The following is a 25,693-nucleotide window of genomic DNA, read 5'->3' as shown; positions in this document are numbered from 1 at the left end:
AATTTGAGGGCATTTCCCACAAGCACCATGATTAATGGTCCTATGAGGTAGCATCAGCATCCTGTCCCAACCCAGCTTGTCACTTCTGCAAAGACCCTGGCCCACACTATGCTGTAATTGATGACACAAGCTCACAATTTGCAAATCAAATGCAGGAGAGGCTAAACAGAGCTTAGATCTGACTGATTTCCCCCCCTTTTTTCACTTATTTATTAAGTGTCTTTCCCATTTGTTAAACAAATGGGCATGGGGATCAGACATTATCTCCAAAGCTTGATAAATATTTTATCAGGCATAATGGAAATTGTCAAACCCATCTAATTGTACCATGCATTATCAAAAAGCGGGAAAGTCAGATCCAGCCTTTGATCTTTCTCTCTTGTGAGTATGTGATTTTTTTCTAACTCAGATATAAGTGTAGATTCTGCCTTTGAAATCTGCTTTTCCTGGATTTACTGCCCTCCCCCCATTCCCAGACTGCTTTCTGCTATCTGACTCTCTGCATTACATAGTGTGCTGCACAAACTGCACTGGTTGTTTTTTTTTGTAAGCTACACAAAGCTAACACTTCGATTTCTTTGCTTAAAGATCTACAGAAGCACTGCTGGCTTTTCTGTTTCATTTGGGTGCTTTGTAATTTGAAAATTCCACCTGCATCAAGGTTCCTCAGTGACAGTGAGCATTTCAGGCACAACAGTTTTTGTTAAAAAGGATGTGATGAGGAGACAAGAAACACAGCTATCTCGAGACCGAGAGCAATAACTTTGGTTTTGGATACTATATACTGCACAGAAAATCTGACTGCAGTTTTGTTTATCATTTTTTGCACTAAATGTTACTCTGCAAATGATCTGTCCATGGGAGATAATTGTCCTGCACACGACTTTCTTGATATCACTTACCCTGCCGTGTGAAATATTGAAATTTGCGTCTAGTTGGGCTTTCAGCCACTATCAACCCTGTGTATTTAAGAAGCTGTCCCAATTCTGTTTTTTTTATTATTTCTGTTCTAGGGCTTGCCCCACAGCTGTCACTGTGTCCGAAACATTTTTTAAACTCAGACTAACAAGAGACAAATGTGCAGTGATGTTTTAATTTATCTTGCAATGAGGTCTCCTGCCATTGATGTCTCCACACATTTAAGCCATTAACTACAACAAGCATCTGAAAAGGAAAGACGTCCCTTTAAATTAAAAATTTAAACTTCCATTTTTTAAGTATATTTTGAGAAGCATTCTATCACTTTGATGTCATTTTAAGTGTGAGTTTCAACCATTTCACCAAGAAAATGTGTTAATAATTGTGTTAGACCTTGGAAGAAGAAATCTGAGAGTCTGATTTCATGTCAGGTTATACAGTATGCAGCTGATGTAACAGACATGATGTCTTTTCATTTAATTTACAGATTAGTTGTTGAAATATGGGTAAATGAAAAAAAGTCTCTGGTCATAGGTTCATTAATAGGGTCAGTGTCTCAATGCATGTTAAATCTATATCCAGTTTATTAGGGCACAGTAGCACAGATCCACATTGCCTGCATATCAAGCCTCCTTCCACATGAATATGTGTCCTGTATCACTGGGATTTAACTGTGACACTAATAACCTGTAGTATACAGTACTGTCATATTCTTAAAGTACTAAAATTACACTTGTACAATGTAATTACTTCTCTTTGATAAACAGACAACCCATATATTCAGTCCGAATGCTAGTAGCTGTAGTAGTAATGCTAGCATTACTGTATAAAATACCACAGTGCTGATATCTGAATTTGATTGATTCTGAAACTTATTTAATGACACCCTAGGAAAGTGCATTGTTTTTCAATCCTGAAACCATCCAGGACAGGTCTTGATTATGATGATTATTTTGTTCTTTGTCTTGCATCGGAAAGACCTGCCAAGCTCGAGAGGCAATGAGATCATTTATAGCCAGCTACTAGTGTGTGATAACTCTATTAAGAAAGCACAATTTACCTCGCTGCCTCTTTCTCTGGTTTAACTGCCTAATTTGTGTGCCTGTGAGTTGGTCTGGCCTCCTGCCTGTCTAGGGTTCTGTCTTCCTGCCTAGCCAGGCTGAAATCACTCACCAAACATGGGTATAGCCCTCTAACAGACCCAGTATCTCAGAGCTTCACAGGTGAAAGGCAGCTGCTACTATGCTGTAGCTGTTTAAGCCATCAAATCTCTTTCATCGTTACAGCTTATCTTTTCTCATACAAAAAAAAAAAGAAAAAAAAAAGAAAAGGCCTTTTTTAGGCCATCTGCAACAAGATCAAAAATATCTTCTATGTGTGACAACTGCTGTTGTTTGCAAATGATTCCTTGATGTGTTTTTTTTGTGGATAATGCTCTATTGAAATCGGAAGCAAAATATCTAAAGGAACCCCCTCATATAGATTGTGTCACAGTCATTCTCTGCCCCTTCCTTTTCCCTCTTCGGTTTTTCAAGGGCTTGTGAGGTTTTTGTATTGAGAGCGTATTAAACACTAGGAAGGTGTATTTTTTATTCTTCTATTTCCTCATTCCAAATCTTACTTGTAATGTCTCGTTTTCTGTCAAAGCTAAACGACGTAATCTCTGGCTGTTGTTGTGGCACAGTCCATTTGTGAACTTTGGGTGTAATGACAGGCCTTCCCTTTTATTATCGACAGGCAGTTTCTGATTTTCTGAATGCGGCATCAGTTCGGGAACTTGGTTGGTCCTGTCCTAGTGCCTGAAAACTGTACTGATAATTATTGTTGTATACGTGTATATCTTTACATCAGTGCTGATAACACCATTATCAAAACTCCAGCACAGAGTGTCAAGAACATCCTGTTTTGAGCACTTCTGAGGAGTGCACGCAGATATGCAAGTTTAATTTGAGCCTAGGCTTTCCTGAAGCATTTCACAAAGACAAAACAATCTAATTAGATTGGAAGTGAGCTATCAATTTAAATCGGTATTCAAATCAAATTTTGCTAAACACAAAACATCAGGAAGCCAAACAGACCCAATAACGAATGGAAGGCAGCCCTTTGGCTGAGTGTCTTTAACTAAGTCCTTCTTTTGCAAAATGATGCTTTCCAGACATTACCTGATCATTGTTTTAAAATGCTTTTTTGCTTTTAATAAAATTAAGGAATAAGTGAGTACTATTACAAGTGCATAAGCTTATAATAATTGCATTTTGTGCACAACTCAAATTATTACAGTCCTCCTAGAATTACCAGCGCTTAGGGGTTTGTTATTTTATGGGGAAAAATGTTTTTTGAATTATCTGGAATATTTCAATTTATCTAGTAAGACAATATCCCCTTTTGATGGTCAAATATAAAATGAAGCCAATACTTTCAAGATAAAAAAAAAAAACATTTGTATCAGTTTAGTGTATTTCCCGATTTTAGAGTATGGTAGAACCAGATTACGGCATGAAAATGGTTTTTATTTACCTTCTCTAAAGATTGTGTTCTAAGTATTTCAACTCGGACAGCATCATTATTAATCTAGTTTTATTTCAGTAAAAACAAAAACAAAAACAAAAAAGAGCCTTTGCTCTTGGGCTAATTGCAATGAAATGTGTTCTTTAGGACATATACTGTATGCAGATACTTTGCCCCTCCCTGCTGTGCTGATTTACCATACTTTCACTGTCTGTTGTTGAAGACGTTGAAGTACCCTCTCCCTTTGCGCTATCTAGGGAATGCCAGTGCTCTTAGTTAGGTGAAGCTCAGTGGTGTGACCCTGCATTTAGATGGCCTGAAGAAGTCTCGTCAGTCTGTGAAATTTATCTACTGTAGTTTCACCAGAATACTGCAGGGACAAAAGACTTAACTCACACCAGCAAGACCGTCTAACTTATGACTAATGGAACCAGTGCAGTTCCCTTCCCCTGGGAGCAGAGCCTTATTTGGGATGTCATACAGTGTACAGACTCACAGATAACAGAGACAAAAGAGGGGGGTCCACTCGTGTTACATAGACAACCACCTGAGGTAAAGAGAACCATTTGTTCCCAAATCGACCTGACGACCTCCAAATTACCACCCAATTATCCTGAATTCACTGCAATTCACTCCGTTTAAACAGGAAAATTGCTTTTCACTCTCTCTGTCTCTGTCTCCCTCTCCTTCTATCTCTCTTTCACTGCCTTTGGCATTCAGGGCGGTGTGAAACAGAGCTGTTTTGAAAGTGTAATGCTATGCAATGGTACTGTATATAGACCATGACCATGATGAAAAAGGTTTAAAAAGCAGATGCACAGATCTTTCTCTCTCTCGTGGGTCTCCATTGTGACCTAGTTTGTTTTCTTTTATTACAGTTATTTGGTGTTAATTAATGTTAGCCTGTGATTTAACATTTTGCAGATACGATGGAGTACTTTTTTAGTTTAATTAAAATATTATCTAGAGAGAAAAAAAAGAAAATAGTTTATCACTCAGGTGTTTTCTGTGCAAGATTAGCACAGTATGACTGTGGAGTTGTTGGATCTGTTATCTGATGCTTCTGTGCTAATTTGACTCCTTTGCTTGGTAGATGTCTTATCCAGTTTTTAAAGACAAAGAAATCATGTTCTCTGTATTTGGCTAAACAGGCGAAGGCCTCCAATCGTTTTGAGTTTTGAAGATATTTGAAACTAAATGTGCAAAAGATGTACCTTTGAGTTTACACATAACCCTTTAGTGTCAAGATTGATGGCTATCAATGGCAAATACATGTTTCAACACCAAGTGAAAGACACGTTGTTGAGTGCACCATGTAGTCTCAGGTTGGATGCTGAGAATCAGTTCTCCAGTCCAGCCCAGAAAGCCAGGTCATTTCTTGTTCACAGAATTCTTTAGAGCTGGCCTATTGTTGTGTACTGTATACAGTATTGTGCGCAATGTAATTGTGCGCAGTTTCTCAGCTCTGTTCTGCTGAGAAGAGGAAGGGACCTGCTGCATTGTTTGAAATGCACTTGTTACCATTCTCAGGCCTTCCCATCTGTTTTCCTGCTTCCTTCCCATTTTATAACAAAACCATTTCCACTGCAGTCTCCGCTGGACTTGTGTTTTAGCAGGTCTGTCGCTGTGAAAACGGAGAAGGCAAAAAAAACAGTTTTGGACTGGCCTCAAAAAAACAGTTTAATGAGTTTGCCCTCTCTTTATTCAATGGTTACTTAATTATACACTGAGTTATTGACACAGCAGAGGCAACCATGTTATTTGGTAAACTCTCAAGATTCCACAAGTTGAATCGCTCTGTAAATATTGGAATGTGTGAGCCAGTGGAGTTGTCCTGTGTGTTGGCCAACAAAATAGATCAGATGTTGAGAAACGGTCCAACAGACCACTGAGTTATTTTTTTAGTCTTTAAATGATTTTGCTAGTAGTCTTCTCAATCGAAATTGCAGATCTTTAGTCGAAGGAAAATGTTACCCAGTAAGATGTATCAACTAGGTGAACAATAATGAAAAATGTACTTTTTTAACATACATACCTTTTTCTATGTCTTCTAATACCTTAAGTACATACTGGAGCTTAAATGGGTTTTTCTACTGCCACATTCATTACGCTGTTAAAAAGGCACCGTCCTTCAGATGAGACGTAAAACTGAGGTCTTGACTCTTTTTGGTTATTAAAAATCCCAGGGCATTTCTCAAAAAGAGTAGGGGTGTTACCCTGACATCCTAGTCAAATTTCCCCCCTGGTCTTTACAAATCATGACCTCCCTAATAATCCCCATCTTAGAATTGGCTGTACCACTCTGTTCTCCTCCTCACTGATAGGTGACATGAGGTGAGTGCACTGGTGCACTTTGGCTGCCTTCTCATCATTCAAGTGGGGGCTACACGTTGGTGGTGGTGGAGAGGAGTCCCCATTGCTTTGAGTGAAGGGTCCAGAAAAGCACTGTATAAGTGTGAGGAATTATTATTATTATAACTTTACAAAGTAGTCCAAATTGAATTCAGGTGCAGTTCCTTTAGTTGCAATGGAGAAATCCATGGTTTGCAGACCTCAGAAGGCACAAGGTTTTTAATGTGTGTTGTTAGATGCCTTCTTCCCTTCTTGCATCTGAATGAATCATTCCGACCGCTACTCCTGAGTTCCGTCAGAGTCAGCTCAGCTCTATGCAGGACTCTTTTAAACATATTTTAATGAGTAAAGTGCTTCAGATGTCAGCCAATTTTACACTCTGCCACTGCACAATGATTTGAATTTTTAATGGCCAAATTATTCAATCAAGACCTCCACGGCTCTAAAGAAACTTAACACTCAGGCGGTTTGTAATAGCAAGGATCTGCATTTTTTTAAATTGTTTCTGAAGCTTATACAAAGTATAAAGTTAAGTAGACTTGATCATAAGTGGATTATAAACTTTGACACCGAACTATTTAAATGCAACATTTATTTCTTAATATAATCTGACTTTTGATTAATTTGTTCAACCTGAAGCTTAGCTGTGAATGTTCCTTTTGACTCACTGCAGGTACAGACGTCTACACCAAATAAACTGAAATCAAAATTATCAGCGGAAGTAGGAATGAAGGGTTTTATCTGTAGATCTATAGAGTCACTTCAATGTCAAAACACATCTGAAAGATGTATTTAGATTAGGAATCAGTAAACCTTTTGCATTAGCTTTCTAAATTATGGCAAGACATTCTAAAATCTAATCTAAGTTAGGACACTTAATGCTTAACCCCTGATGGTAGTAATGATATCAGCCATGCACATTACCTACCTTCATCTGAGCCAGTTGTTCTGTTCCTACAATTTATCATTTACTAATGAATTCAGTCCAATCTGACATGACAACTTCTGGGCCTCCCCTTTATAACCAGCTGAAAGGTTCTTGAAATCTTTTTTGAACTTTTTTGTCTTTTGCAAAGACTTGAACAGATCAGAGAGCCACAGACTCAATCACCGTCAATGTTATCTTCTCTTGAATCAAGTCTTACATGAAGGAAAGCATGTGTCTGGACCCTTAACTCTGACCTGGAGGACACTATAGGGTGGTCAATGAGCCAGAACAGCCTGATTACCAATCCCAGTGCAGCAGCTGACGTATTGAGTGACCTTGGCTCATTCACTTGACCTCTGTGCCCAGGTCCACATGGCTGAAAATATTGTTTAAATGGGACTCCACTGAAAATGAGATGTAATGAAACTGAGACCAGTAAAAGAATGCTTTCCTGATGATAGCACTGTGATAACACACTTGCATTTTTATTCATTTTGACAATGAATCTTGTGGTTGTTGGTCCAAACCAGCAAGCATTTCAAAATGTTGGTTCACATGTGCCCACAATATGCAAGCCAGATATTAGTTAAGTGCCAGTAATAGTTTAATGCCAAAATTTGTGTTCTCTGACACATTTTTAGACATTTTGTTGTAATGTAAGCCAAGGAGTTATTTTTAGAGCACTCTTCTAATTTTCTGTGACCCTTGTCTCTCCCTGTGTGTCTCCTGAATGTGACATTTTTATGTCTACACACTTCATAGACCTGTATTTTTTATTGTTTTGGAGATCTGCCTGTTCCCTAGCTAGGGAATGTCATTTCACAGCACACTACCACATACATAAAGCAACCTCCATTCCTGGCCTTGAGAGGTGAGGCAATTTATTCCAGTCTGACCAGCCTGGTTAGTCCAGTTTCCAAAATCCACCTGCTCTACATTGCCTGCTTTAATACACCGAGGCCAACGTATTGTCTCCCAACAAACTGTTCAAAGCGCACAGGAGACCAGATGAACAGCAAGTTAAGCAAACCTGGAAGAAATCTTTCGGAACCCCTCTGTGCCGTATTTGGGAAGGTCTTCCTTTTCAGCACAGAAAATGTAAATACCCTCTCGTTGTGTGTTTGAATCATCGGCTCGCCTGACTTTAGCATTTCTCAGCAAGGTTTTGCTTCGGCAGCAGAATCATTTCATTTCCCTGTGCTTTGGACCTGTTCCCTGTTCTTCATTTTTTTCTCCCCCCTCTCTCTCTTCCTCTCTCTCTTTACGTCTCCCTAGTTTTCCCGGTGCTCGGGCAGGTCAACAGCATGCTAACGCTTTTGTCAGTGTGATTAATAGCACAGTGGATTGCCGTTAATTCGCTGGCTAATGACTGAGACTGAGGCCAGTCTCGGAGTAATCGGGTGATGTATGTGGGGAGTGTGCACCCCATGGCAGAGGTGAAAATCATTTCAACGAGTCAGATATTGTCGCTGGGAACGAATGGTTCTCCCTGTTAATAAAAATTAATGAATTTTTTTTCTCTTAATTCCCACTGGGCTGCTAAATGAAGCTGTATAGTGAGTGAGCACAGGGACACGCACATGTGATGGCTGAGGACCTGTTCTTCAAGCTAGTACCACTTTCTCTGTCTCTGTGTGCATTAGATTATTGGCTTTGAAACGGTGCTCCATTTTCTGTGTTTCCCCAAGATAAACCCTGGAACACACTGGATCATGAAAAGCGATAGATAGACTTTTAAGTCTCTTGTGTTACAAAGCAGATGAGAAATATCTAAAAATCATGGTTATAATATTAAAATGAGCTCTTATAAATAAAAAAAACCTCAAAATAAATTCCAAAATTTATATTATTAGTGTCCAAACTGTTAATGCAGTAGCTAATCTATACTGTAGTACAAAAATATCCTTGATAGACATAGCTTATGTTAACATCTAGCACAAGCAAACTGACGTTTTTTTTAAATAGAAATCCATTGTGTTTAATTAGCAAGATCAACTCTATCTATGAAGCGGACACAACCCAAAAAATGCTTGATTGAACTCATGTGGTGTTTCCTAAAGTTTATTTTTCAGTGAAAAGGTATCCTATCTGTGGGGGCAGTGAGGTGATTTGGTAGACAGAGAATGAGTGTTCAGAGGAGACTCTGCCCAAAACTTGGTTCTCACTTTACGATGTTAGCACCTCCATTCTGCAAAGGAAAGAAAGGCTGAATTTCTCCGGAAAATCTGTGATCCGCTACAGTCCTTAGCGTAGTGTTCTCGCCTGGGGGCGGGGGGGGGGGGGGGATTGGAAATGGTCTTCCAGAAACCATGGAATTAGAAAGTCGGAAGAAAAAAAAGGCCAAATCGCATTTCTGCAAAACAAAGAGGCTTTTTCACAATGAACAAGCCTTGATAAAAATTACAGTGCCATCGCAGGTCACTTCACCAGTCTAGCCTAGGGCAGTGCTGGAGCTCTTCGGAACTCAGAGCAATGGCAACTTGAGATGCAGATGCCAGATTCCCTCAACACATACGAACCATAAATAATAGGCTAGTTTCTATGCTAGTAGCAAGGAATTAAGTAGGCACAGGTAGTTAATAATAAACCTGCAGACTGCAGTGAGACTTAAAGCTACAGAGTCAGACAACTAGAATTCTAAACTTTTCTTTTCCCTTTTCACTATATCTAAGGACTATTCAATTTCTCCTATCCCTCAGTAGGACCTCTAAACAATCCTTGAAATTTCTAAGATTTTTTTTCACGTTAATTACAGTAAAACTTTCTAGAGAAATGAAAATGTGTAAAGGAATTCCATGCCATAAATCTGTTATCATTGTGTTTTTCATATAATGAATCAACGGCTAAGATTTCTTTTTAAAATACAGAAAAATACAGAAGCTCGATATATCCTCCTTTTCTCTCTGTCTCAGCCTGACTTCTCTCCCTCGCACGCTAGAACATGCAGTTCCCCCCTTGGGTGATGTTTGTAACTCAATTTAGCAAATGTAAGTTGCTATTGATTATTATTAATATTTATCATGTTTGCGAAAATGTCTTTTCCCAGTGCTATTAATCTGCTGTGTTAATAAATGTCTATGCAGGCCTGGTGCAAAGCTCTTGGGATCAGCACTGACTAGCATGGCAATCACGCAGGCTGACAGCAGCAGTGCACAGCAGTGATATTACCTGCCAGCAGCTTCAGTGTGAGCTCAGGCAAAACTCAGGACAGTCCCACGCAGATGTGTGACCTACTATGCCCCTCCTGTGTGGCAGTGTAACGAGACCCCAGCAGAAACTCAGAAACATTTGCTGTGTGTGCCGTTTTAGGGCCTTTTACAATACCTTTGAATGCCATGAAATTAATTCCGTCTTATTACATTGTTTTAAAAACCAAATAGTGGAATCTGCTTTAATGTGCTCAGACTTATGTATTAGTTTTCCCCTCTTGTACGAGATATTCATTGTCTGAAAGACTAAATGTGAACGCGGGGAATTTAATGATGGACTGAAAAACCCTGTTCTAGCACAACTCACTAACAAGTTACAGGCTGTGGTTGTTTCATTCAACTTGCCATTTCTCTTTTGTTTTATTGATGAAGTGTTAATGAGGTCACTTAATAGTTCATATGAACGCTGGTTCTTTAACCTTGACAGACTTTCTGCCCTGGACCTGGGATGTTCACTATATTAACAGTGGCCTTATTCATTGTCTATAAACAGATTTTTACAGAAGCCAAGAGTATACATTGTGCCTACCTAACCCTAATTCAGCTTTCATGTTTACAGTGGAATTCCTTGATGGGAAAGTTAACTTGGATATCATACCCCGTACATAACACTGAAGATATTTTGTACATTTTCTTCATTGCCGAAAATTCGGCTGATTTTCAGGGGGGTCTTTCACATGTCTTTCGGTGTCATTCAAAAAATCATTTTCCAAGTGTTTCTTAGGTATAATACACAGAAATGCACTGAAGAGAAAACCGCGTCTGTTAGTTGTGCCTCTGTTCTGTCATGCACAAATCATGGGTGAGCCTACAAGGAGTAAATGTTTCTAGTTTAGTTCCAAAAAGGTGATTGCAGCCAAATTGATGATACAGGAAAAGCTCGATGTGTCCTTAGACACACGGAGTGCAAGTTAGAAGCGTCATCCACCTAATAGGAATGAGTTAGTGTAAGTTTCTTTTTGCATGCACAAGGGATAACCCTTGCTTTTAATCTGGGCTCCAAATTCTGGCACTCTGCTTTCTGGAGAAGCAATATTGCTACTTTAAGAGTTACTTGGAAATGTTCCCTGCTGTTTTTACTAGGGGAAACAGTGTGTGTTTTTGGAAACAGTGTACAGTATTGTAACTAATCCCCCCCCCCCCCCCGATCTCCCCATCTTCCATTTCTTCTATATGTCAACATTAAAAATCAGCCACAATGGAAAAGCACATACAGGCTTTTGAGTTTTTTTCAGTTCTTTTGATTTTTACTGCCAATTTCTTTTTTGCGGGTTTAAAAAAATCTGCCTGGATTAGAGCTTTTGCTAAGATAAAATCATCAAAGGCATGATTAAAGAGTAACAGGTAGGATTTTTGTGGCTCTAATGATACCAATAATTCTGTAAGTGGGACCATATTTGAGGATTATGAGGAGCGTAAGTGCTAGATTAGTCAGTACTGGGTGTTTGAACACCACATTCGGGCTGAGTTCAAATGTTTTGAAGTTCTTGCACAACAGCTTGTTCATTTTTCATATCTATCCTGCCTTCACTCTCACTAGACTAACCTATTCCCTTATAAAGACTTGAGAAACATTGCATTTTCTTTTTTCCAGAAACATGCTTTTTGCAATCGCCATTCAATTTTATTGAATGGTGATTTTCAATAAAGAAATTTTTTTTATTCTTTTTACCCTCCTAAAAAGAATTTACAAAAGGACAGACACTTGGAGTTTTGTAATATTATCCAGATTTCTCTTTCACCTCGGTTTTTACCTTACAGCAATGATGTTTTTTTATACTTTTGCTCCCCTTTATTCAACATACGGTAGATAACGATGATTGCTATGTATGCTTACTGCTCCCCAGGCTTGATCAAACAGTGCTGAAAGAAGTTTTTGCAAGTTATGCTGCCAAAGAATTAGTCCACCCGACTTTTTTAATATTTCTTAGTAAGCTTGCATATTAAGACTTTTAGTGTTTTTCCACCAGAAATCACAGGCAAATAAAATTTAAAAAATTGCGGATCTTTTAAATAAGCTACTTTCATGTCTTAATACCACTAAACTGTAAATAAAAAATAAGTAACATGCATTTTTTGCACGCCATTGACACAAACCATTTTTAATAATATTTCTTAAAATGTTATCTTTAGAAATGTTTATTATTCCTATAATTAATTTCTCTCACTTGCATTTCACCATCAGATAAATAACTAATACCTTTTTTGCTACCTTGATATCCTTATTTTTTTAGGTGGACTACTCATTGGTATTAATCAGTTGTGACGATTTTTAGTTATTATTCTGTGTCTTCATCGTGGAGACAATTTTTTTCTTAGATGGTTGCAGACTCCGACTAAAAAAGAGATGTTGAAGTCCGCATTCTGTGGTGAATGGAGCAACATAAATCAGGCGAAACATTACTTAGTTGTCATTCCAGTAGGAGCTGTGAAACAACAGCTCTTTGTGTAAGCTTGCTAATTTTACACCATTCAAATTTTATTCTTGTCAGAATATTGGAGTCTTGCCTTGACGCACTTTTGCTATCAATTTGTCAGCCATTCAAACTGTTATGCTTTAGACTCTCAGCACAGACGAAAAGTCTTTTGAGAACCTGTGTTTTTTTGCTGTCTACTGCCCATTTACTCAAAACCCTCCGAATATCTAATCATATGGAATTTATTGACTACAACCTGCTGAATAGGTTAGACCCTCAAAAGGACTATGAGGAATAAAAAGATTGTTTTTGTTAAGACAGCTTCTGACCTTTAACTTCGGGGAAACTGGCAAAGAATAGCACCTAAGAAAAAGGCATTCTGTATGGATGCAATGTTTCTTTGTTTCCAAGCATGGCTAGGAATAACAGTAAAGCTGTTTAAGGAACAGATTTACAATTTATCAAATAAATCTGAATCCTTCATATCCCAGCCCTGGCTGCACAGTAGTTTCCAGTGCAATAACAAGACTGAACAACTGGCTCATTGTAGACTGCACAGAGAAGAGGAGGACCCCCAAGGTGTGAATTAATGATTGACCCCTGATGTAATCAGGATAAATAGTCCCCTGCAAAAAAAAAAAGAAAGAGAAATTCAAGTTTTCTTCCTGGAAAGGAAGCAGCTTTCTGTCAGTTTCCTACCCTTCTGGGAGACAGTCCTAACATCATTCTCACTTCCAGACACACTGCATCTCTCTTCAGCCAGCCAGAACAGCTCCTCACTTATAAGTCATATTTTTTTTCCTTTTTGGGGGCCTCCTAATTATTTCCCTGAGTTTGCATTTTTCTTTTTTTTTCCTGTCCAGACCTTTTCATGACCAGAACAGGGCTAAAGCTCCTGTCTGTGCTGCACAATGCAGGAACATGATGTTTTAGGGCTTTTGCTCCATCATTCAATGAATTTTGTAAAAACACAGAGCAACGAAGCCAAACTATAAAGCTCCACCAACTGTACCTTATTTTTGTATTAGAACAGGCCTACTCAGAATTCCCTTTTCTTTAACATGAATGCTGTATTGTTCAAGAAATGTATGGCCATAAATATTTTAAGGGCTTGACTGGAACATTCTCATGGGTTTTCTGCTTTAGGGCACCAACCTAAAATGTTTTACATTATTTAATAGATTTTCCAATCCAGTCCTTAGTTGTTGAAAATGGTATACAGCGGATTAAATGCCAGAATCTTTTATTATTATTGTTGTTGTTTGAAAACACTTTTGATTCCATATATCTGCACCATATAGAGATCTTAAAAGTGCTTGCAGGCAGGCCTGCCAGAGAATTCGTTCACCTGCGTGCGGAGGTCTTTACTATTTCTCAGTAAAGCCAAGCACAGTTTTTTTGGAAGGTTGGGGGAAAATTGATCTACCAAAGAGGACCAGCTTTGGAGTGAGCTAAGATGTTCCCCAGTTAAGTGTTTTTGGCTGGTCTGAATTCCAGTGAAAATTTGATCATTAAAAAAGGGGTTGAACTTTTTTTTTAGAATCATGATATGAGGCCAAATATGTAAAATCTTTTAATTTGAAATTCTAGTTTTTATGTTCTAGATTTTCCAGATTTCTTATTTTCCACTGATGCCAGATTGGAAGAGACTAATTTGAGTGTTAAGTATTGGAGCCCTTATTCTCCAGTGGGTATTCATTAATTTATGATGTGTAAGTGTTAAAATAAATTATGCTTGTTTGAAAAAAATCTATCTTTATTGAACACTTAATTAATATAGTCTCATATTGAACTTTCGGATCACTATAGTTTTAATTGTATTGCATAAATACAATTTCCAATATTGACAATACTTGTATCTTAGCTCCATGTGCCATAAATTGATTCAACAAAAAGTAGAATTTCTTGGCATCCCAGTCTTTTGTTCATAAATCACAGACTTTTTTTCTTCTATGTTACTTCGAATTTATAATCTTTTTTTAGCTCTATTTTAGAATTAGGCCTCAGCACTAATATCTTTAGCTTTTCTCATGATCTTGAGCTAATAACTATAACTGCCTTACAATATATTTTTTTACATGTAAAGTTTATTGAAAGCCAATATATTAAATGTTACAAATATATAAAAGGTTCAGAATATGTGAAACAATACCTCAAGTCTACAAAAATAAGTATTTAAAATGAGCTGGGTTCTAAAATAGTTTAAATTTCAAAATTAATTTAATTGAATGGATTATTATTTTTTATTCTTCTGTGACTACATGATTTTTTTTTACTGCACTGGTTTTACCAGAGGGGAAGAGAGATTGACTGAAACGGAAATTTTGTTCACACTCAGACACACAGTATTTCACACAAGAACCAAAGCTATATCCACAAGGATGAGAGAGAGATTTTTTTTTCAGGTTTGCTTACAAGTAAATAACCTTCAATTTAAAAGAAAACATTTTCGAGTCATAAAAACTTATGTTCTTGGCAGGGCTGGCAGCGAGCTCGGGCAGAGTGATTGGAAACACTCCTGCAGTAATTGCGGCCTAGTTAACTCTGATTGCTGGTCCTGTGTTTGGATAGCAAACTGCAGTGGTACGTCTACAAATTACACTGAGTCTGTCTGTGTACTGACACCAGGGTTGTCTAGGCAACCTTAAAAGAGATGTTTTAGTGTTTTTTTTCTAAAGTAAGATACCTTGTGCGAGTATTATTTTTTATTTAAGAAACTTGCCAGATAGGTACAGTATGATGCTATGCATGTTTTAATGTCCGCACAGTCTTGATGAAAGGCGTGTGCTTTGTTTTTTGTTTTTCCCCTTAGACTTTGGTTGTAAATACGCCTCCTACCGTTATGCATGTAGCTCTGCTTTCAATTTACAGTATGTGCAATAAATTCAAATTCTTTTTATTTTGCACTTTCACACTCGCCGTTAATATTTTGAGAGTTTCTGAGGGTTTTTTTCCAATTTAAAGCTGTCTCCTTGAGCCTTATTCAGTACATAAATTCCTATCACTTAGGCTGTCTGAGCCTTCGGTTTGGTTAGTGTAAGAATTGTAACTTCTTACACTAAGTTTGGATAACAGGGCTCTGGACTTGTAGCTGGAAGGTTCTGAGTTCAGATCCTGCATGGGGTAAAGTTGTAGCTTTGATTTAGGTATTGTACTGAACATACAGTATACAGTAGTCAATATATGGTTATTAATAGTTAAAATAACTGTTATGAAATCTTAAAACTAAGATCAGTTCATGAAAAGACTATCAGTATGTTGTTCCTAAAACCACAGAATCCCATCCAGTGTGAAGAAAAATAGCATAGTGCTTTAAAACCCCAACTAAAAGACAAAGGCCCGCATACAGTATGTGGAAGCCTGTGTCACTAGGGTTGTTATTCTCTGATATTTGCTGAAGATACTTCTAAGAAACAGTGCTGCTGTAGTCAGCCATACAGTAGACCAATGCCTAACACAGGTGACTAATGGAAAAAAACACAGATGAACAATAATACCTTTAGACAACAGGGTCATTTCATCATATTATCTGTAAAGTGATCCTGAAGAAAATTGCTCCAATTTTGACTGAATAGTATACAGTATGTCAGACATGGAACAAGTAAAGGTTAATTCTACATTGAAAAATGAAAAGGCGAAATGCGGTGTTTCGGTTATTGAGCCTCTACACCTGAAGAAGGCTCAACAGCTAAAACATTGTTTCTCCTGTCTGTTTTTCAGTGTGGAATTAACCTTTGCTTTGCAGCCAGCCCACACTGACTCAGCTCCCCATTGGGACACAAGTCAGGCGTAACTTTTATCACTTCTGTTACTAACGAAGGACATTTTCGGACGTGCTAAAAATACAAATCGAAGTTTTCCCCCTGCACTGACATTTTTTGCCCGCGGGCGGCGGGGTGTGTTTCAGGTGACAGTGAGGCAGTAGATAACATGTACGAAACGGACCCAGATCTGCCCGCTGCAGAGAGCGCCGAGGAGGAGGGCGAAGACAGCATCATGTCCCCCATCCCGGTGGGGCCTCCCTCTCCTCTCCCCAACACCGAGGACTTCACGCCCAAAGAGGGCTCCCCTTACGAAGCCCCCGTCTACATTCCTGATGACATTCCCATCCCCAACGACCTTGAGCTCCGAGAGTCCTCCATCCCCGGGGCAGGCTTAGGGATTTGGGCCAAAAAGAAGATCGGGCTTGGGGAACGATTTGGACCATACACTGGAATGCAGAATGCCACGGTGAAAGACACCACTTTTGGATGGGAGGTAAGTCGAACTGCGAAACCAAACTGTAAGAGAAGGAGCGGGAGTTATGTGCCAAGACCATGGGGATACTACTGTACAGTACAGTATGTCCTCATTTCACCAAATGATTTCGCAAGAGATCATCACCCTTTCCATAGACGAACCCACAATGCTTCTGAACTTCCATAAATACTACCAGTTGCACCTATTCGACAACCCTTTTTGGTTGAAGTTTTACAACATGGACACAGTGTTTTGTAGTGAAAGAACGGCTCAGGGTATAATCCTGAACTGTGAACCAGGGGTACATGTGGGTTCCTAGAAACTTGTTGATCTTATTACTCTTCTTTAATGTATTTACACTGAACTATTATTTTTCATTTCAACACATTAAAGAACATTGAAGTTGCTTAACCAGACTCATTTACTCAGTCTTAGTTTTTTCACATGCTTTAAAGGACGAACACTTTGGGCTCATTTTAATATCTGTTGTATGTGAGCTGACATTATTAAGGGAGTGCTTGATCTAAAGAGTTGCTTAGTCTAGTATTTTTAAAAAGCAATGTAGCTTAGGTAGCAGTGATGAAGAAACAAATAACTTACCTGTATCATAGTTACCTACAGTATATACAGTATATGCATTAAAAATGGCATAACCCATGTGACTTTTTTTGCCCAAGATCAGACAAATGCTTGAAGTTAATGTGATCTCATCTACAGTATAGTACCATAACTGTAGTCCTGTAAATCAGCAGCACAATGTGGGCTTGTTGCTTACTGTATGGTATATAAGTGTTGAATCCCCTAAATGATGTGAAAAAGCTTATTGCTTTTTCTTGGTTTTCAGTTCAGTGCCCCGAACTGTGCTGGAGAAACATGTTACAATTAGCAGCAAGACGCATGCTGTATGGCACAGTGCCACAGAGAAGTTTCCTTTGTAAAAGTTCATATTATGACTAGACCTTTAAAACACTCAGGGCATCTTTCCAAAAACTACACTCTCTCACTGTAAGCGATTTTGTTAGGAATTACAGCTAATAGTGCTCATCAGCAGACTGTATTTTACCCATGAACATGTTAACTGTAAATTCTTTTTACACTGCTAAATTGTTACCTGAAGGATTCCATTGAAAAGTACATAATGCCAAGCCTGTTTCGGTGCTGTTTAAGATAATTGCATCACATTTTATAATATATTCAAATATAATATAAGAGGTTCTTTGTTTGTTCAAAGGGTTGTTGTGGTCTTGTCATGGTGGAGGGGCTTGAGAGCTCCAGGGAGCTCTGGAGTTACATTAAGTTTTGGGTCACGCTTGGCAAACCGGTCGCAGGTGAGGGGCCAGACGAAGAACGATCCAATTATGGTTCCATTAACTAAAAGGACCCTGAATGAATCAGGGACACCGGCACCAGACTCTGGAGCCAGGCCCAAGTGTGGTGTTTGCCAGCTAGCGCCTGATGGCTGGACCTCCTACAGTATGTAACCCGGCCAGGCTCAGCCCAAAATGGCTGCGTGGAGGATTGTCTTGTGGTTTCACCACCCGCAAGACAAACGGTGTGGGCCGTGTGCAATGCCAGTCAGGTGACAGGCACAAGCAGGATGGATCTGAATGGACTAGACCTTGGGTGTCTGGACCAATTTACACAGCCGTGTTGTCAAAGCTGTTAAGGACTGGCTGGATGGATCCATCAGCAATTAGCAATCAAATGAGCCAATCATATGGGTTGAAGACCTCTGGGCTTTGTAACCTGTCTTGTGTTCTTATGTTGAAAGTTTGCCTTGTGTCATATCAAATGTAGAATGCAAAGATTCACTCATTTTAGCCCTGCCAGGGGAATGCAGCCTATGACAGAACCCTAATGTCTGTTGTTTTCTGCAAAGCCTTTAGGGCTCACATTCTTATCAGAGATAGCCAAAACAACCAAGCACTGATAGCTATCACAGGGTTCCCCAAGGAATATGAAACAAGAATATGTCATCTCACTGCCTCTGGTATTAAAAAAACAAGCAGCTCTGAAAATGAACTATGGGTGAAAATATAGGCTTGAAATTATTGATATACCTGTAACTATAATCTGTCAAAGTTATGGATTAAGCGAAATGTACAGTGTTATTAGCATTTGTAAAATAATTCATCAGAATGAACATTTGTTTTCAATTTCAGATATATCCATCTCAGTGAGATGAAAAACAAAACACTTCCTAAAGATTCCTTGATTGTTGGATTTTGCCAAGTGATTTCTTTCAGAGCCTGTTATTTAACATGGACACAAGTGTAAAACTTCAGCCTGTGATTACAAAAATAATTATTGCTGGAGAGTGTGTTCCATTAGAGCTGGCAAAGCAGAACCAATTCATTTTTATCAAGGGATACCAATCTCTCATTAAAGAAAGTTGAATATAGCATTTTAAGACTTGTGTGTTATATATAAATTACCACCCTGCTTTCATTAAAAGACTTATTCCAAAGATATGTACTGAAGGTGAAATGACCCAGTGTGTATCAGTATTTTGGATTCCCATATACTAATTGTATGACTGTAAAGACAGTTCTTTATATGTTTTAGTACTTCAGATTATCAGCACCACTTATCTTTTCTATCAGAGCAAATCTGTTAGTAAATGCAGGAGGAACTGTTGATGGGTACAGTATGATTCAATAGCTCATGGCGTTACCACTCATGGCTCATATTAATCATTCATAATAAAGACTGTGTGTGCATGTACATTATTTCTCGCAGTTCAGAGGTGTTGTCCAAGTGCTGTGTCCGCCTGCTGCAGCGGTGCTGGTTTTTAATGAGACCGATTCAGGTGGAAGACGTGGAGTCTGGTCTGCCCCAAGGCAGCAGCCACTGCAAGGTGTTAAGTTAGATTCGTTTCAGCCAAGATGGACAGCTCAATCTAGGAGATGTGTTGCTGGAGGCCACATCCATTCACCTTCTCACAGGCTCCTCTGCCGAGAAAGTAATAAGACTCAGAATCATCTATTTAAAAACCATTACACTCCTTTTATCATAACATAATATAACATTCACACCCCGCTTTCCTATTTCAATCAGGGTGCCTCTTTAACCCCCTGCTGGAGCCTCAGAGAAGATCTTTCAGCAAGCTTCCTGTCAGCTCAGGGCCTCAAAAGAGTGATGTGCTATTATTAGAGCTGTGATCCAGTTGGATAATGTATTGGCTTTAGAGAAGACCATACAAAAGCCTCTACCGACAATATTACCTAAGCAGTACCAGCCATGCTGCCTTTGGATTGAGGGACTATGGAGTAGATCCCCTTTAGGGAACATGTTTCTCCATGTGCTCTACAGAGCCGACACCGTCAGTGCAAGTCACCCATTCTCTTGCATTCTCTGGTGTAGGGCAAAGGGCAGTGTGTTTAGAGCCATTGTGTTTCTCATTGTGTAAAGTTTTTATTTAACTTGCCTGTTGAACTGATAGACCATGGCTTGATATATTATGATTTCAAAACTGCGGAAAGAGAAAAAAATCAAATTGAAACTTAACTTTCCTAGGACAGCTATAGGCTGTTAACAAGCCCTGAAGTTACAGTATTGAATGCAGAAGAATATGTATTTACCATTTATCCCTAATACTAACTTATATAATATATATTATATTATATATAATATATATAATATATAATACAATATAACTTATATATATGCATATGTCTTATTAAATAAAAATGCATAATAGAATAATATTCTTGCAAATATGAAAAAGGGTGTCTATGGATTATTTGTGAGATTTTATAATAGAATAATTCCTTCTCAGTCTATTAAGACATGTACTAAAGCAGCATGATTGTACTACTCAAAAAATGGTAGCCATATTGTAAAAGAACACATACACTTACTTGTGAGCTAATTATCTTGGGATTGTCATGGTATGGCCGACTTTGTATTCTGAATAATCAAGTGGCTGCTAAGTGGCAGTTAAATATTAACAAGGTGACTCTGTTATTAAGATTAATGGAGCTAAGTGAGTTGACTCCCACTTCATTCTTTTTCATGACACAGAATAAAAGATCTTCAGCCTCACCTCAAATGTTTTTCACACAGGATTTATCACTATGTCTTTTTTCAGTTGATGAGTCAAACAGCTTTTTTTTCAGAATCATAGTACTCCAGAGTTTGAAATTCAGGAAAAACACAGATTGAATGCTTTCAAAACCTGCAATGATGCTGTTTTTTCATCTTTCCCATAACCCTGTGTTACGTACAGGATTGTTCTGTTGTGTTTCTGTTATTCATTGCGTATTTTCACTATGTTTCTGTCCTACCCTGCCTTTTAAATGCAAAAAAACAAAGCCATTGTTCTTGAGAGGTAAGACCTTGAGTGTCTGTTCGTTAAAGACGACTAGATGAAAATTATTGATTCTAATAAAAGTCTAGACAATTAACACTCTCATTACACACTGTGTAATTACTAACTTGCTATTGATTAGGCACCACAAGTCGATCAGGGTGTCTTGTTTTCTACAAGCTACCAAGCAAAACGGTAGTAGTGATTTCATAGGAATTTCGTTGGGCTCTGCAGGAGGAAAGGATTTTGTCTTCCATCTTGGTATGAGTTGTGATGAGATGCATCCTAGGCTCCATTGTTGTTAGCAGAGAGGGGTTAGAATAGTTCCTTATTTCTTTGCAGAAACTGGTACTACTTTAGGTTTTTGTGATATACCTCTGCATGATAAATGTGAACTGCTTCTTATAATACTTTTCCCATTTCTGCAAGCAGTCACCCTAAGACTCGGACACTATGTCCAGTTGAAAACAATCACGTTCCTGTCTTATTTTCTTTTTTGTTGATATTGCAGTTCCAAATAGTGTGGTTGATTCATATCCCAGATTGCTGCTACAAAGAAGCAGAAGCAGTGACCTTGATATGACTTGTGTTCCCTCGCAGATCTGCTATTTGCACCTATCGCATTGAGTATTTTTCCATATCACCATTTCTCTTCTGATCAAAAGACTGGTACACACAGTTTCTGTTATTTACCTTCCTATTGACTTTGCGATACACTGTTTTTTTTTCCCTTTTGGTCTACGTGACAGGCATTTCGCTTTCCATGGTGATCCTCATATTTCTGTGGCATTCCTTTGTCCTCTGATCCCTCCCTGACAGCTACCTTTCATGCCAGTGGTTCAGCTTTGTTTGTCCTTCAGCTAACGTCCTCAAACACTCGCTCCGCCCTGACGCTATCTGCCCTGACCCTGCCTCCCAGCCCTCTCTATTTGCTCCCTTTGTGTTACATCACTTAAAGCAGCGAGCAAGTGCCAAGATAGCACTTAGTGGGCGCAGTTCACAACTTGTCTGGTCTGTTTGCCCATGGAGGCGTTTATCTTGCATGGTGAAAAAGCGCGAGGTACGGAGCTGATAGTGTGCAGAGAAAAACGTTGCACACGACGACGATCGTGCCCGATTTCAATTTCGTGTGACCTTTTCGTTCAACTGGATTCATTGTTTTTTCTCCAGTTGGAAGTGACAAGACCCGAATCATAGCTGCAGGAATTGCGCGTTGTCTGGTCCATTTGAAACCTACAATTCTGGCCATGAAACAATCAAGTGAATATTGAAACTCTGGATACCCAGAGGATGATTGTTCAGCTCAGGCATCATCTGCGCTCATAAAAACCCTGCCTTTGTTGGAGGTTTCAAATTGATGTGGCATGGGAAGTCTTCCACAAGAGGAAGATCACCATGACAAAGGGATGTTTTGAAAAAAAAAATAACAACACTCTCAAAGCCTAGAATGGCACACGTACTGAAGAAAATGTTCAAGCAACTCAATGACAAAAATTCAATCCATGAGATTAATAGAACATGTCGACAATTTGAGCTGTCAAGGCACATGGTTCATTAGCATCCTTAACAAATCAAATCAGTGGATGCAGATAATTAAATGACGTGAAGACTGCTTTAGGCAGCAAAATAGATTCCGTAACATAAATACTGAAAAAGTCACTTTTAATCGATTATATTAGTCAACGACTACAGTGGTTTTTCTTAACCTTAAACATTTAAAATACCTGAAAGGAGGTTGTTTAACTGAGTGAGTTCAGAAAGTATTAAGTGTCAGGTGTACATTTTTTAAGTCATTTTGTGTGAAGCGTTAATTTCTCAGCAACTTTTCTACCTTCCTCAGAACAGTATTTGCTAGCTGTTTCAAAACCTACGGTATGCGTGATATGTTCTTTTTTAAATTGAATTTCAGACTGCTTTTTAACAATGTTAGGCGATTCTCTGAGATGTTTAAAACTTCCACCTTGTCCTTTCATATCAAACCTGCTCTGTACATCATAGGCAGGACTTCAAAAGTTATAATGATAGCTTTGTGTAGTTCAGCAATACTGTAGATGATTTCAATTGTTTTTTATTTCACTAATACAGCAAGAAACTTAAATTTATGAATGAAAAAAAGTTAAAGACTAACTATAATACAGTAATTTTAGTCTGAGTTGTAATTTCTTCCATTTACTTTCATTTTATTTAGGTTTAAAACATGCTATTAGCCAATTTAATCCAATTTTCCCCAGCTTTCAGTGCACTCCAGTGGAACAGATTACACCTAATATTAAACATATGGTCCCTGTTGCTGTAGAAACACAAAGTCAGATTTTAGGAGCTCTTGAAAATAAATATCATATATTTCTTCAGTGTTCAGCCATTGTCAATTTGTTTCCTTGAACAAATGCTGCTGATTTTGTTTTGATAAAGGAGGTTCATGCAAATTACATGTCAGAATTAATTACTAGATTGATACCTTTTAATTTGCTAGTAATGTATTACAAACATCTGTTAATTAATCTAAAACAAGATGAAAGTTGTCTATAAAAGAGGGAGAAATGAGATCAAAGAGTCTTGCATTCATTTTTGACTGCTAAAGAATTTGTACTGTACAGTACATCAGCCATGCATGTTGAGACAGTGGTGCTCACTGTGGTACATACAGTACACTTGACGGACAACTTAATTTCTCCAATATATGGAAAAAAACTTGTACAGACATTTTTTTACTTTAATTATTTTAACTTAGAAATATAGAGTTCAGCTGCAAAAGGGGATATAAGAACATTAAGAAAACAAAGAAACTAAAAATGACCAATTTCTATTCCTTCTGTATAAACAGTAATTAATAAACAAAGCTGAAAAGCACATTTCTCTGTGTGACTCACTGCATGTTAAATGTATTGTGATGCTTATATAAAAAAATACCACACAAATCTTACAAACTAGTTATCCTTCCAGTCCAACTTCTTCACTTACAGTGTAATTCACTGACAAGGTTTCTAATAAATCACCCGATCATTTGTGCCATTCTGCCCTATGGGAAGGAAAGACCATGATTACTCAATGACTGTGTAAATAGTGACATTTGCCAGTGTTGTGTGTATTGTCAGTTATGCAGTGCCCTCAGTTGGAGACATTGGTATGGATATGTGTTGAGTTCCTTTTTAACTGGGACCCTTCAGTTCATCCAAGACTTCTTGTACTTATAATGTTCTATTTCACAGGGAAGATTGGCCTTAAACTCTTATGAAATAGACACCAACACCGTTTCACTTAATGCTGCTGGACGAAGTTAAGAACGAGTAGATGTATGCTCCAATCAACAATAACTAAAAGGAAATATCATATTTGTGTGAATTTGTGAATGTATATGCGGCCGTCCCTCTGCATGGAAAGACGTGTCATGGAAAACGTATATTTTCTAATGCTAAAAGTTTTATTTATTTAATTTTTGTTTCTACCCAGATGCATCCATTGAAAGCAGTCTCTTTTTTACAATGAAAACCTGCATGATCACCTATTTGTACAGGCAGGCATTTACTGGCACAGTCTTTACCCAAGGGTTCTGCAGCATCAACAGGAGTATCTACCTGAGATTTGAGCCCATGACTCTCTAATCCAGTCTAGATCCCTAATCTCTGTCCTGTTCTGCTTTTAATTTCTCATTGTGTCTATAAACATTGTAGAAAGATGGGAATACCTTGGTATTAATTAATGATACAGTGGCACTCTAGTGTCAAATGGGACACCATGTTATTTCTTGAGTTGGTGGTCAGATTACTGCACATACTGTACAGTACACTTTCAGTCAATGACGTTTCTGTGCTGTTTGAGCTGATGAGTCTCTGCCTTTTCAGTTTTATTTGTTTGGTTAGTCATGTAATCCAACTCTGTGGTTCACTTGCACATCAGGCATCTTCGAAACATCTTCAAAAATATTTCCTAATATGTAACTAGCAACGCAAATATATAACTAATATTAGAAATGTAATTAATTTGAAAAAAAAAACATTGTTGAAATATGTACATTGTTTTATTTTAAATGTGCCAGAACTTTTTAACCACTAAGCAAAGCCCTAGGAAGTAATGAATTTTCTTTGCAGTAGTAATTTGATTCTTTTTCCAGATAATACTATACAAAAAACATTGCTCATTAGTTTAAAGAGCATGACAAATCCTACATATTTTGTAAGAATAAGTCAATTGCTTCTACACACTGAAAGATACTTGATTTAAGTTGGTCTGTAGCAGTGTGATTGGTTTTACAGATAAATGTTATGAAGAAATTGCACTTTAATTTAAACTGCATGAATATTCTTACGGATTTTGTCAGAATCGGAGTCAATTGCTTGTGCTCACTGAAAGATACTTGATTGTTAAATGCTAACATAAAGCATATATAGTAGTCTCCAAACATACTTTTTGATGTCCTTAGGGATTTTATAGTGAAATGTTTGAAAAGCAGTTTTATTAAAATAATTCTCTCAGTAGGCAGTATAACTTAATCCAGTAATTTAAATGATTGGGTATACTTAAAACTATTAAGCACTGTAACTGTAGTTTGAAATGAAATGTATATTGTGTTGTGTTTGTTTGTTTTTCATGTAAAGCTGAATGACTGATTCATCTCCCCAGCACAGCCACTGGAATTAATTGTGGTTTGTGCTTCTTTATTAACCAATACCTATGAGCAATTTCTAAAAGTTTGCATCAGTGCAGCAGCAAATAGAATAATTTTGGTTCTTTTAAGAATCATTATTTTGTCAATGCTACCTGGATCCTGTGTATAGTACAAGGTTTCCATACCCTTCATTAGGTGAGGCTGATA

General features: G+C 38.0%; 1 protein-coding gene across 3 annotated transcripts in view; it reads left to right on the top strand.

The window, feature by feature from the left end:
* prdm16 (PR domain containing 16) overlaps window positions 1-25,693 on the top strand; it is a 223,921-nt gene that overhangs the window by 52,154 nt on the left and 146,074 nt on the right. For all 3 annotated transcript variants that reach the window (XM_088938064.1, XM_088938065.1, XM_088938062.1), the window contains exon 2: window positions 16,240-16,589. In XM_088938064.1, the coding sequence (XP_088794190.1) occupies window positions 16,240-16,589 (350 nt within the window). The remainder of the gene's footprint in view (window positions 1-16,239; window positions 16,590-25,693) is intronic.

The sequence above is a fragment of the Atractosteus spatula genome, chromosome 20, assembly GCF_055471065.1.
Source record: "Atractosteus spatula isolate fAtrSpa1 chromosome 20, fAtrSpa1.hap1, whole genome shotgun sequence".
NCBI lineage: Eukaryota > Metazoa > Chordata > Actinopteri > Semionotiformes > Lepisosteidae > Atractosteus > Atractosteus spatula.
The sequence above is the reverse complement of the archived record's forward strand: the minus strand, read 5'-3'. Positions and strand labels throughout refer to the sequence as shown.